The sequence below is a fragment of the Lichenostomus cassidix genome, chromosome 17 (assembly GCF_008360975.1).
Source record: "Lichenostomus cassidix isolate B80296 chromosome 17, HeHo_3.0, whole genome shotgun sequence".
Classification (NCBI taxonomy): Eukaryota; Metazoa; Chordata; class Aves; order Passeriformes; family Meliphagidae; genus Lichenostomus; species Lichenostomus cassidix.
The window spans coordinates 4,050,102-4,062,915 of NC_139497.1; the positions used below are offsets into that span (position 1 = coordinate 4,050,102).

Genomic DNA, 12,814 nt, shown 5'->3' on the forward strand with positions numbered 1-12,814 from the left:
AAAACCCATCATGCATTCTTAGCAGAGAAAAACAGAGCATTCATCCCTAGAAATCTTTATGTGAGAGGATGATGGTTTGAATCTGTGATAGGCAGTGTGTGTGGACACATCCTGGTGGGAGTCTGGGCAGAACTGAGGCAGGAGGGTCAACCAGAAACACAGTCTGGGGCAGTGATCTTGTTTGGATATATGATGCCATATTGAGAAGATACATAAGAGAACTGAAAGAGAAAGCAGGGGGTCTTGTTGTTGGCTGATGCAAAGTTTGGGATCTGTCATACTTGCACCAATATTTAATCCTCCAAGTGCTATTTGGAGGAAGAGCAGGGACTAAGTGTCCCATCCATCTCCACTGGGCCTCAGTTTATTGTGTATTTGCTAACCAGAGAGCCTCACTGGCAGCTGCTGGAGCTGTGTGCTCCTCATGCCCTCCCTCGGCTGCCAGCAGCACTTGTCCGAGCTGCAGTTGTCTCCAAACCTTTTGTCCTTTTCTTCCAAACCATCTTTGTGTCCTCTGGTTTCAGGTGGCACTGCACAGCATGAGCATGAGGACCCGCTGGAAATCCTTCCCAAAATGCCTGGTTCCCAGGGCTCTCCGGGAGAGGAAGAGATTCCAGACTGCAGCTGGAAGCAGGAGGAGGAGGAATGGCACAGGGCTGGTGGTGTAAATGTGTCACCACTGGTGCGTGCAGTGCCAAGTGCCAGCGTTTATCCAGTGAACTCTACCCCACCCCTGTCACCTCCTGGCACGAAGGGACACCCTGGTGAATCCAGAATTCCCTGGGGCAGTGTGATAAAGCAGCTGGCAAGGGGACAACAATTAGCTGCACAAACTTTACAACAGAATCTACCGTGAAGTGAAATTACTGCTGGTTCCAAGAGGAAAAGCATCCCTGCTAACATCCCACTTACTCCATGCTCAAGGATTGCATCAGGTGGATGCAAATCTCACATCCCTACCAGCAGACACCTTCCTGCAAGGAAGCCCTGAGAGAACAGAAATTGTCCAGAATGCTAAAATTCAACACTAATTTTTTTCCCCAAAAAAACTTGCTCAAATTCTAGTGTCACCAGGCCAGATTGCAGAAATCCAGAATGTGTCTTATTAAAACATCCCATGATTTATAATTGCTCAGAATTCCCACTGCTAGGATGCTCTGCAGCAGTTATTCTTCCCATCAAACTTCGGGAAGAAAAGGAAAAGGAAAAGGAAAAAAAAAGGAAAAGGAAAAGGAAAAGGAAAAGGAAAAAAAAAGGAAAAGGAAAAGGAAAAGGAAAAGGAAAAGGAAGGAAAAGGAAAAAGAAGTCGTAGATTTGAACAAGTGAAGCCGCTTTTGAGTTCTGATGCAAAACTTGCTTTTTTCTTTGCCTGATAAAATATTCCTATAGATTTTTAGAGTTTCATAAGAAAACAAAAGAAGGTATTCAACATTGCAAAGGCTCAAATTTTCAATGATATCCCAAATTCCAAAATTTTACGGCCAACTTCCAAGCCTGCCGGCGATTACCGAGGGAGGTGAAGAGCCGAACTCGGGCTGGAAAGCCGCGGTTTCAGCGCCATCGGCGGGGAAATCTTTTCAGCGATAGGGAAGGCTTTGGAAACAAGCAGAAGCGGCTGCCCTGGCAGGGAAAGGGCAAAGGGGAGGCGGTTCAACCTCTCGGTGCTGTTTGCCGGGGCTGCACCGCTGAGTCCCCCGGTGCCGGTAACGGGGAGGCTCGGGGCTCGGTGCCGCTTGGGGACCCGGCTGGCAGCGCAGGTTTGGGCACCAAGCCGTTCTGCGAGTGCCATCCAGGGGACGAGAGCTGCACTTCAGCTGCTGCTCGGGGAGATGAGGGGCTGGGGGAGGCGGGGGTTAAAGCGTGGCTTGCTGGGGATGTGGGTGTCGAGGAGGAGGAACCAACCGGAGAGACGCGAGTGAAACTTTCCGAGCCGCACCCCGAGCTCGGCCAGTGGGCAGGGCAGGGATGCGAGTGGAATTAACAAACTGAGAAGTGCAGGGAGTTTGTGAAGGGACCAGAACCTCCACAGCAGGTTTAAAACTCCTAATTACAGAACCACAGAATCAGTTCGGTTGGAAAAGACTTCCGAAATCATTGAGTCCGACCTGTGATTGATTCTCACCTTGTCACCCAGAGCAGAGCATGGAGTGCCATGTTCCCTGAACTCCTCCAGGAATGATGACTCTGTCACCTCCCTGAGCAGAGCATGGAGTGCCATGTTCCCTGAACTCCGTCAGGAATGATGACTCCACCACCGCCCTGGGCAGCCCCTCGCAATGCTGGAGGTTCTTTAGGTGGATGCAGTTTGTGTTCCTCCCTCCCGGGACCCCTCTGCTGTGTCTGGGGTGGAAAGCCGCCCCAGTGACATCTCGGCTCCTGTTCCCGAGTGCTTCCCAAAGCTCGGGAGTTACGGCTTGGGAAAACCCTCGGAGGGAGAGCCCATCCTGCTCTGTGCCCACCACCGGCTGGGGACCACTGGCTGTTTAAAACACGACCGTGCTTGCGAAGGAGCAGCGAGCAAACACAATTCCCTTGTCATATAAATTAACGGGGGAAAAACCTGGTTTTAACGGGCTTAAGGGGAAGCTGTTCCGCTGTGGAGCTGCCCGGGGATACCGAGATCCCCACCCTCCCCCGGTCCCGTTGGCCATGGGATGGTGGCCGTGCCCGGGCATGGCTCGGGGGCAGAGAGAACGGGGCTGCCGGGGCTCACCTTGAGGATCAGCGGGTTGTGCAGCATGCTCAGCCGGACCACTCCCAGCCGCTCGTTCTCCGTGCCCGGGCCCGCCTCGGCCAAGCTCATCGGCATCCGCCGCCGCGGCCCCGCTCGGCGTCCCGCCATGGTGCTGCGGGTCGGTCCCGGTCCGGGGCTCTCTCGCTAGTCCCAGTCCCAGTGCCAGTCCTGGTACCGGTGCTGGGGGGGGTGTTGGCGGTCCTGCTGCCGGTCCCGGGGCTGTCTGGGCAGTCCCGGTTCCAGTCCCGGTCCCGGCTGGTGCCGTTACCGGTGCTCTCCCACCGAACGCGCGGCGGCGTCCGTCTCCAGGCAACAGGCGGTGCGCCGCTCTGCCGGGTCCGGCCGGGGCTGCTTCCGCCGGGGGAACGGATGGTCCTGCGGCGGGCTGGGCAGCGGCGGCGGGGCGGGCACCGCGTGGAGGGAGCGAAGGCCCGGCGGGAGCGGAGCGCGGGGGGATTGAGGTACCGGAGGGGCTGCGGGTTTGCTACAGCCCTGCGGCTCTGGCTGCGCCGGGAGCCTTGCTCGGTGGCCCCTGGGCGGTGCTGGGGGAGCTGCGGGGCCCGGCCTGGCCGCTGCCCGTTCTCAGCCCGGGTTTGCCGGTATGTGGGCCCTGCGGCGAGCCGGGGTGGAGCGGCTCGGTGTCCGCACAGCCCGCGGGGCCGCTCGGCAGGGAGGAGGGGATGCCCAGCGCTGCAGCTGCCCTGGGGATGCGGAATTCAGGGCTGCGTGGTGTTTGTATGAGCAGGATGGAGAAAATGTGCTGTAAATACTTCCTGCCTGCTCTGTGCGACTGCATTCTGCAGGGCCCTGAAACTTCGGAAAGTCAGAAACTCCTAAAAAGAGAATTTTGCGTTTAGTGCTGATAGTCTCATATTTTTTTGTTGCTTTTAACTTGTTGCTATTTTATTGCTGAAAGCTGAGTTGAGCACAACAGCCTGACGCTGTTTAGTTATTGAAAATCAAAGCTAATGGTTTTTAAATTTATTAAAGTGTGTCTTTTGTTGCAGTAGGAAGGCTCTTTGGAGGCTGAGGGCAGCTGTGATACACATCTGTGTGACAAAGAAGGCATCCGTTTTTCCTAAGCACTTTGCAGAGCTAACTGGATTAAAAAGTAAGAGTCTAAGATAAAACTGAGTATTTAATTTTTAAGGTTTTGGGTGGGTTTTGTGCTTTTTGTTGTTTTTTTGGGGGGTGGTGGTGGTTTGTTTTTTTCTATGTGTAACAGTGCATAAATTACAATACTGCAATGAAACTCCTCTCTTTCATTTAAGAGAAAAAAAAATGAAAGGCAAAGCACGTGCAGATGATTTTCAAGCCCAGGATTGTATCAAAAAAAGGAAAAAGAAGAAGAGGAAACCAAATGAGTTCAATGAAAACCATGAAACTGATGAAACTGTCGAAGATGCAGAGCTCGGCCGTGCTTCCCCAGTGCTGTTTGAAGATGCAGCAGCACAGGGTGGAGAGGGCATGAAAAAGAAGAAAAAACCAAACAAAAAGGATGAGAAGCAGCAGGCTTTGATAGAGAATTACTTTGCAAGACGGGAACGTGAAATTAGCAATGGAAATGGAGTGGCTGCTCCCCCAAAGAAGAAGAGGAAGCAGAAGGGTAACGACAGCACTGATGAGCTCAGCGATGTCCCTGTGAACCAGGACTGCCAGGACAGCGCTGCTGATAATGTTCATTTTAAAAAACCGAAGAAGAAAAAGAAGGAAAAGCCGCCTGAAGCGGACGAGGTGCCTCCCTCTGAGAAACACAGCAAGGGCAACAAAGAGAAAGCCAAAAAGAAGAGGAAGAAGAGGAGGGAGGGCAGTGCCCAGGGGGGCACCGATGGGGCAGCTGAGCAGTCCCTGTTGGCATGCCCAGGGCAGAGCAGGGGGCACAGGGCGTGCCCTCCACCTGCAGAGGAGGATGGTGACTGGGATGCTGCTTCTGCCACCAGTGAGGTCTCCATGGAGGTCCCTGCTGATTTTTCTACACCCAATAAAGCAGCTGGTCAAGCTAAAAAGACTCCAGCACGTGCTAAAAATAAAAATAAAAGCAGCGCTACTGTCATGGAGGAAAGCTCTTCAGAGTCTGATGTGAGGTAAGTTTAGGGTTTGTTTGTGGGTTTTTTTCCTTCCTCCACTCCCCAGATATGTTCCTTTCATGTTATTTGGGTCCCAGATTTTTCTTCATTCTGTTTTGTATGTATTTTAAAGAAAAACTTTTAGCTTATACAGTGTGTTGAGGTGTTACAGATCTACTTTAAAAGCTCAGGTACCTTGTGGAGATACAATAGCAGTTTTTAAGAATACTTTAGGCTCTTTTCTCCTCCTTAAAAACTATAGGTGTAGAAATAATTTACATGCAAACAATTCACATTTAAAAAAGAAAAGTGGAGGGCAAAGAAAGGGCTTTCATTTGTTAAATTTGATATTTATAGTGAACATGTGCATTTTAACCAAGAAGCTAGTAAGGTCAGCTAAAGAATTTAATGTTCTTTGCAAATAAATGCTCATGTAAGTAGTTCTTGATGCCTTTACGGTGTCTACAACACAGAACAGGAGCAGTAGTAAGAGACAGATGGAAAAAATCTGTGTGCCAGTGGTGGCAAGGGACATTATTTCTTCAGTATGGCCACATGTGAGAGTTTTGTGGATTTTCAAAACTTCAGAAAGCTCCTTGATTATTGTAGGTACAGAAATTTGATAATAAATTACGATTATAAAATTATGTTAAAAGGTTGGAAATGCAAGGCAGTGGATGGTTGAAGTATTTCTTGTTCTGTAACCAATGAATGTCTTCATTCTTTTAATGGTAGAGATGTTAACAAAATCTCTGGTCTGAAGTTCTAGTGGTTTATTTAATGGGATTTTTTTTGTTTTTTTTTTTTTATTAGTATCAGGACACCAAAACCTTCAGCATCAGATAAAAATAAGAAGCAGAAGGAGCAGAACAATTCCTTTGATGAATTGGCAGCCTCTGATGAGGTCAGTGTGGATGGTGAAGAAGGCCTGGACTTCACCATCTCTTCAGTCACAGATTTGGATACTGCAAGACAGCAACTGGAAGAGTTTATTCCTCATGTGAAGAATCTATCAGACAATTCCATCAAGAAGATGGTTGGAAGAGACCTAACAAGGTTTAAAGAGTTTAAAAAACAAGGTGAGCTCTCTGAGACCCTGTTGCAGCAAGGAAGGACTGTGCAGCTGTGCTAATATTTTGACAGAGAGAAAAGTTTCTTGTATCATGTCTGTTGCACTCACAGAATCTGGTTCACTTCATTCCATTGACATCTTTTCTGTTTGTTTTGTACCATCTGCTTCCACATTTGTACCATCTGCATCCACACTGCAAATCACAGTCCAAACTTGTGTGTAAATTACTCATTCCCAGCTGGTTTTGTCTGTTTCACTTTTCTTTTTTCCCCTTTGAATTTGTTGATATCTGAGCTAAAACCTGAGATGTGCAAGAGATAGTACTTGAGGTCTGACTTGGTTTTTTTTTTTTAAACCTTTCTATATTTTAGGTATTGCTGTCAAGTTTGGCAGATTTACCCAAAAGGAAAATAAACAAATCCAGAAAAATGTTGAAGAGTTCTTATCACTCACTGGAATAGACAGTGCTGAAAAACTTCTCTTTACCTCAAGGTATCCAGAAGATAAAGACACCATCAATCGCCTAAAAACACAACATCATTTCTGTGAAAAAATCTGTGAGTATTTCAGTTCATCTCAGCTGAATGTTGCATTCTACACCCTGCTGGTATCGTGGCGTATTTTGTAAAATAATTTTTGTTGAAAAGCACTGATGTTGCTGAATTTGGTAAAAAAAGGAGCATGCTGCTGAGATGGTGTAGTTGATAGTCTGCACAGTCCACTGTTCTTATTATTTGAGCTCAGGTAGTGAGAGTTTAGAGATAAAATATAGTCAAGACCAGTAAAGACTTTCAAACTTGCATTTGGGCTTTATGTGCATTATTTGCTAGGCTATCATGAAGGTTATTAATGGCAACTGTGATTGATTGATTGATTGATTGATTAAGTTCAGAGATCTTGGTTTTTGCTGGATGCCCCCAGTGCCTGCTTTTCCCAGTTGAAATAATCTGTAAACAGAACCCAAATGTCTCCTCAGCCTCCTGACTGGTGGCTGTCTCATGTCTCTCTTTTAATGGGAGTGTTCAGTATGTCAGTTAAATTTTAATCACACTTGGATCAAATGCCCAGCCAGTTTGCAGTTTGGAGCAAGTGAGCAGCAAGAGTGAGTGGAAAGAATCTGTTGTTGACAGCAAGTGTGTGGTGTTGGGTTTTGGGGTTTGTTTCATTTTGGCCTCACCCCTGTGAGAAATGTCTGTTAAAAATGATCCTTTACCTTCCAGCTGAGGGCATACCCCGACCCTGGAGGCTGATATATTATCGAGCAAGGAAGATGTTTGACCCAAATAATTATAAAGGAAGGTAAGGGAATACTTGAAAAGCATTTCTGAATGCTAATATCAGTCTGTCTTGATTATTTGTAAATTAAAAATGGATACAAATGAAGATCATCTCTCCCATTTGTGGCAGTTACTTAATTGATAGTTCATTTTCCCTTACTGATTCCTCTGTTCTAAAGTGTGACTTGAAGTGATAGTGATGATTAGCATTGATCACCTGGAGGGGTTACAGCTCTTCTAAGAGATTGAAATGGTTTGAATTTACAGCTGAAGCTGTGCCCATTTCCTCAATCAGGTATACTGAGGAAGAAAAAGAACAATTAAAGAAGTATCAAGCTCTGCATGGCAATGATTGGAAGAAGATTTCTGAGTTGATGTCCCGTTCTAACCTCTCAGTTGCTATGAAATTCTCTGAAATCAAGTCAGGTATGTAATTTAAAGAAAAAAATTCACTGTGTGATGTAATTTGAACTGTATGATGTAGGAATCTTAAACATGAAGAAAGAAATCCCTCAAGTGTAGGGTAATTAATTAATTAATCATTTTGTAGTGGTGGTCCTCTTCTCCAGACCACTGATTGCATTTTCATGGGAAAAGGATAAGAAAGATCTCAGAAAAGAAGTGGAACAAATGCAACTCTTTATTAAACAGAACTGACATCTAAATAAGATGCTTTCTTGGGGAGGGCAGAAGGAATTTGGCAGCCAGGTTTAAAAAGATAAAAACTGGGGATCAATCTGTTGTTTAGTGTTTAGGCTGAACTCTCAAATCTGGTATTTGAGGAGGTGTGTTAAGAAGCTGCTCCTATACATAAAAATCAGACAAAGTGAAACATTTGCTCTTTTGCCTTTTTTCCCGTAATAATTATGATAATTGTGCCTTGACCTGGTGGTTGTTCAATTTTAGCTATTAACTATGGTCCTTGGACAAAGGAGGAGACCCAGAAGCTAATGAATGCTGTGAAGGAGGTGATAAAGAGAAGACTGAGAGCAGAGAATACAAATTCTCTTTCCTCACTGGAACAGTCAAGCACAGATCTCTGGATTGACCGTGAGAAGCTGTACCAACAGTTACCATGGACTGAGATTGAAACCAAAGTGGGGAGTCGATACTGGAGACAATGCAAACAGAAATGGTGAGGGCTTGGACTAAACTGAGATAGTAAAATGTGATCTGGGAAGTATTTATTCTGCAAAACCTGTGATTTGTACCATGATGATCAGTTGGTAGGACAGGTAAAAGATTGCTGAGTACAGAAGAGGCATTGCAGATGTGTCTGAGACAAATAACTCTGCTAGCTGAGCTGAGTTTTCTTACTGTGATAGCAAAGCCTCTCTGTGACAGCAGTAGCATCTTGATGCTTGGTATTTCTTGAAATGATAGAAACTTGGTTTTGTGTGTTTTCAAAGGAATTCAGTTTTAGCAAGCAGGATGTCCCAAGGGCAGCGGTTATACAGAGGGACCAGTGGATTGCAGGCCAAGATCAATCTTATTAAAAGGTACAGTTCTGAAACACTGGGATGTTTTTGTCTTTCTTCTGTTCTGAGCTGTGTTTATAAAAGCTTGCAGGGTGAGAACAGCGTGCGTACAGCTTGATACATGTTCTGCAATTATTCTTTCTCTGGACAGACTGTCCTGGAATTTCTGACTGGGGGAGTTGGGAGCACTGAATTATGTCTTGAGTTCTGCCTGCAAACTGCTGCTGTCTTACATTCCCAGGTTGTATGAAACAAAAGCAGAGGATGCCAATGAAGTAAACTGGGATGAACTCAGCAATGCTATAGGGTAAACCTTCTTTCCTTCTTTTTATGGATACAAAGGGTAGTTAAAGTAGATGAATCAAAGCTCTGATACCTTTGCAATTACAGGATTTGGATTAGTTTGGAAACTGCAGCATTACAGTTGCATATCCTGGCATAGTGCTGAGCAGGAAGCCATGTCTGCAAGATCTGAAACCCTTAACATTCCAAGTACTGGGGTGTTGTGTATCTGTGCTTCCATGTGTTAATCAACTCATGGGAAAAATTATTATTTGATATTATGGGATAATTATTATTTAAATTCCATCATTTCTACCTAAATCTAAGATGTGGTTTGACTGGTATCACTCTCAGGAATGGATAAGTCAGTAACAATTAAGTTTTGTGATAGTTAGTTCCTTGCACCACTAATTCTTTGAACTCTTCTTTTTGCAGAGATGTCCCTAGAGCCTATGTTCAAGCAAAGTTTTATAAACTAAAAGTCTCCTCTGTCCCTTTATGGCAAAGAAAGACTTTTTCTGGTCAGTATGCCAGCTGTTTTATATACTCCTTAAGGCTTTGGCTTGAATCTCAGAGGATATATATTCTAGTTCAAGTTTTTCCTAGTTAGCTTTCCCCTCATTGGCTAAAGTCTTGGGCTTTATACTTACTTGACTAAATTGTTTTTTGTAACATTCAGTGTCTTCTTCATACAAGTGCTTATCAATCTCTTTTAATACCTTGCCTTGGAAAGTTTTATGACTGTGCACTTCAATTTCTCTTTGCATGTTTGTATCTGATCTCCCTGCAGCCACTGTAATCACTACAGAACAGTACTGAGATTTTGTGCATTTAATACTTACAACATAATTTCTGTCTGTGAGATGTTTACAGATCAAATTAAAACTACCTTTTTTTTTTTCCTCATAGAAATTGTTGAGTTTCTGTATGAAAAGAAGCTCCCAGAACTTGAAGAAAAGTTGAAAAAAACGGAGGGGCGACGCCGTAGTTTTGGCAATTCAGCAGCCAGTCAGCAGCAGAAGGCTTTCCGACTCAGTGACATTTTTGACTCTGATGAAGAGAGTGATTAATTGACTGTCCTAAAGCAATGCCTAATTTGCATATTTAACTGCAAATGAGTCAGGTTGAAAGTGGGTACAGCTCACCAACTGCAGGTACCCAGGCTGTGGAGTAATGGGAAGTCAGGAGAGGCACTTCTGATTCTTGTTTCATATTGAAGACTGACTTAAACAGAGCTTTTGTGCCACTTTTCACGATTTTAATTTAGCTCTGGTTTTAGAACTTTTCATTCAAGCATCCAAGCTGGTTTATAAATGTCTCAAAATGTTGTTATTTTCGCTCTTTTGTTTTCTGTGGAGTTGAAAACTGCTGTTTTCCTTTTATGAATGAACTTGGTTTTTAGAATTCTATTTTTAGAATAATTTAAAATTCGTGGAATTGAAAAAAAGGCTTTCTATTTGCTGTTACATCTCTGTAATAACCAAGTCATAAGACATCTGTGTTGATGGAAACACCACAACTTCTGAGTTGGTTTTTTAACAGGTATCTTGTTCTTAAAAGCAACTGATTTTATTTTTGATGCAGACTTACACTTTTCTCAACCCTTCGAGAGAAAAAGAACTTCTGTCCATTACTATTCATCATTTCATGCTAACCAAATAATTTAAGATGTTTTTATTAATATTTGGAATACAGAGACAAAGTAGTGTGTATATATATACATATGCATACATATATTTTTATTGTGCCAAGGAGAATTTCTACATTTTAATAAGAAAACTAAGCATCAAGATGGAGGTTGTGCTCATGTTTTGTATGATATTTTTAATTCTCTGCCTGAAGTGATTATTTGTAAATCAACTGAATGAATGTAAAAATCCCCAAAAATACCTTACTGTATAAAATATTTGTATAGCTTGTTTATATTTCCCATATGCTGTATTAGACAGTAATGCAAGAAAACTCAGTCCCTGCTTTTTGAGGGTCATTTTTTAAGTGAGAATTTCCCTCTTCAGTTCTAATCATTATTGAAAACCCAGAACTTTCAACAGCTTGAAATAAAGGAGGGTCTGGAAGGTGACTTTTAAAAGGATTTTAAAGGAGAACTTTCCATATTTAACTGTATCTGGCTTTAGTCTCTCTGAAGATAAAATGCAGTGGGATTTTTGTGAGACAGGCATGACTTCCCCTAAGTCACCCACTACTTTCAGGGTAAGTTTCCAAGCCAAGGGATGAAATACACCAATTCCCTTCCACTTCAGTCTTTGCTTTGTGTTGCTTTATGGGTTTGAAGGTTAAAAGCTGAAAAACTTGAATTTCTGAATCTAAACAGTTTGTTGTTTTCAAGGGTTTTTATTTTTTGGAAAATGGAGATGCTCTGAATTGTCTTCAGGCAAGAGCACAAACGATGCCTGGTTGTAGAGTTTGTAGAGTAGATCATGCAGAAATAAACTTCTACCTCCATGATGAGATTTATTTTATTCTTTGCTTTAAAACCATTGCGGTTGATCAGAATACATCTCACATAAAAGAGAAGCAGCAGTGTTTTACTGAGGGAGAAAAAATAATTTGACAGAGTTCAATAAATTAAATGGAATTTAACAAAATTTTAACAGTGGTTTACCAAGGTTCATTATGTTTGATGGCAAAGTTCACATAACTAATTACTGCATGGAAGAAATATATGAAGGAAGATTGAGTTAAAATCAAGTTTTAGTGACTCACAAAGAGTTTTGGAGAAACAAAGAGGTTCAGAATAGACCCCCTTCCTTTCTAACTCCTCCTCAGCAGAGTCTGGGTGCAACTGGATCCAGTCTTAGTCACAGGCCTGATCAGTGATTTATATATGTAAAGTTTGTGATTAATACTGAGTAGCCCTGTGAATCAGTGATATTTTATTAGTACTAATTCAGCTGCTGTCAGTCAGTTGCCAAGGTTCTGTTGTGAGTAAGGGATCCCAAACCTGGAGAAGTTTCCCTGCTCCAGGGCTGTCCCCTGGTTTGCAATGCAGCTGCACTTCAGAGTTACTGGGATGAAATTGTTGTCTGTTAGTCAGCAGTACAGACAAGATAGAGGCCTTTGTTTTAGCTCTACTATCTCGTTCTCCACTCTCATTATCTTGCAGGTTTAGGCTTCAAAACCACCTTTCAAAATATTTTTCTGAGGCACTTTCACTCCCTTGTCCATGAGCCAGGAGAATTTCAGCTCGCAGGGTCACCTCAGGGCATGAGTTCCTGCTGCTTCATCCCGGAAACTACCTGAGGAAAACTCTTGCTGATACTTGTTAAGAGCATTTTCTGTGCTAAATATGAGCAAGCCAGGGTCGGAATGTAAATTGGAGCCATCACTGAGTCACTGGCTGCTTTGGGGAAACAGACATGAGGAAAAGAGGCTTTGTCCATTTCCCTGCAGCCCTGGGAATGGAGCAAGGAAACTCCTTCCCTTCTTCTGGTTGGTAAAGTGTGTGTAATGTGTTTGCACAGGAGCAAATAATTATTTGCTGAATATTTTCCAGGTGCTGAATAATGGCAGAAAGAAGCAGCTTTTCCCTTTGCCATCCTCTTACCCAGGAGCACAGGCACAGGGAGACGGTTCTTTCATGTGGATATTTCAATATTATTGCCAACAGAGCAAACCCTGCAGCGGTTTAAAAAAAACCAAAGAGGCTCCAAGGAATGATGAAGGAACTAACGTTGACAAAGCTTTGTGTATCAGACTGCATTATAAATAAGAGCATGACAGATCTTTCAACTTTAAAAAGCGCTGCGAGGCCCCTAAAACTTGGGTGTTTCAAGCAGAAATGTCGCTTCAAGCGTTTCCCTGGCACGTTCATGGCCTGAGCAGTGTTACAGCTCGAAACTCTAGGCTGTGTGGCATTATCAAAGACAGAGTTCCAAGGGTGTGTT

General features: G+C 43.7%; 2 protein-coding genes across 2 annotated transcripts in view; one reads left to right on the forward strand and one right to left on the reverse strand.

Moving 5' to 3' along the window:
* The window catches only part of CFAP77 (cilia and flagella associated protein 77), a 55,377-nt gene extending 52,331 nt beyond the window's left edge, over nucleotides 1-3,046 (reverse strand). The window contains exon 1 of the mRNA XM_085076961.1: nucleotides 2,714-3,046. Within this exon, the coding sequence (XP_084933087.1) occupies nucleotides 2,714-2,842 (129 nt within the window). The 5' untranslated portion in view covers nucleotides 2,843-3,046. The remainder of the gene's footprint in view (nucleotides 1-2,713) is intronic.
* Nucleotides 3,047-3,735: 689 nt separating this feature from the next.
* On the forward strand, nucleotides 3,736-11,375 carry TTF1 (transcription termination factor 1). Its single transcript, XM_085076954.1, has 11 exons — nucleotides 3,736-3,845; nucleotides 4,006-4,818; nucleotides 5,614-5,879; nucleotides 6,244-6,429; nucleotides 7,093-7,171; nucleotides 7,445-7,575; nucleotides 8,056-8,284; nucleotides 8,559-8,648; nucleotides 8,869-8,934; nucleotides 9,345-9,430; nucleotides 9,819-11,375. The coding sequence occupies exons 2-11, from the start codon at nucleotides 4,016-4,018 to the stop codon at nucleotides 9,977-9,979; spliced, it is 2,097 nt and encodes a 698-aa protein (XP_084933080.1). The 5' UTR covers nucleotides 3,736-3,845; nucleotides 4,006-4,015; the 3' UTR covers nucleotides 9,980-11,375.
* The last annotated feature ends 1,439 nt before the right edge of the window (nucleotides 11,376-12,814 follow it).

Bases quoted from the DNA above. Each gene is read 5' to 3' on its own strand.
- TTF1 (XM_085076954.1), top strand. From the start codon at position 4,016: ATGAAAGGCAAAGCACGTGCAGATGATTTTCAAGCCCAGGATTGTATC. The intron at 4,819-5,613 runs GTAAGTTTAGGG...TTTTTTTATTAG, and splicing joins TCTTCAGAGTCTGATGTGAG to TATCAGGACACCAAAACCTT. The intron at 9,431-9,818 runs GTCAGTATGCCA...TTTTCCTCATAG, and splicing joins GCAAAGAAAGACTTTTTCTG to AAATTGTTGAGTTTCTGTAT.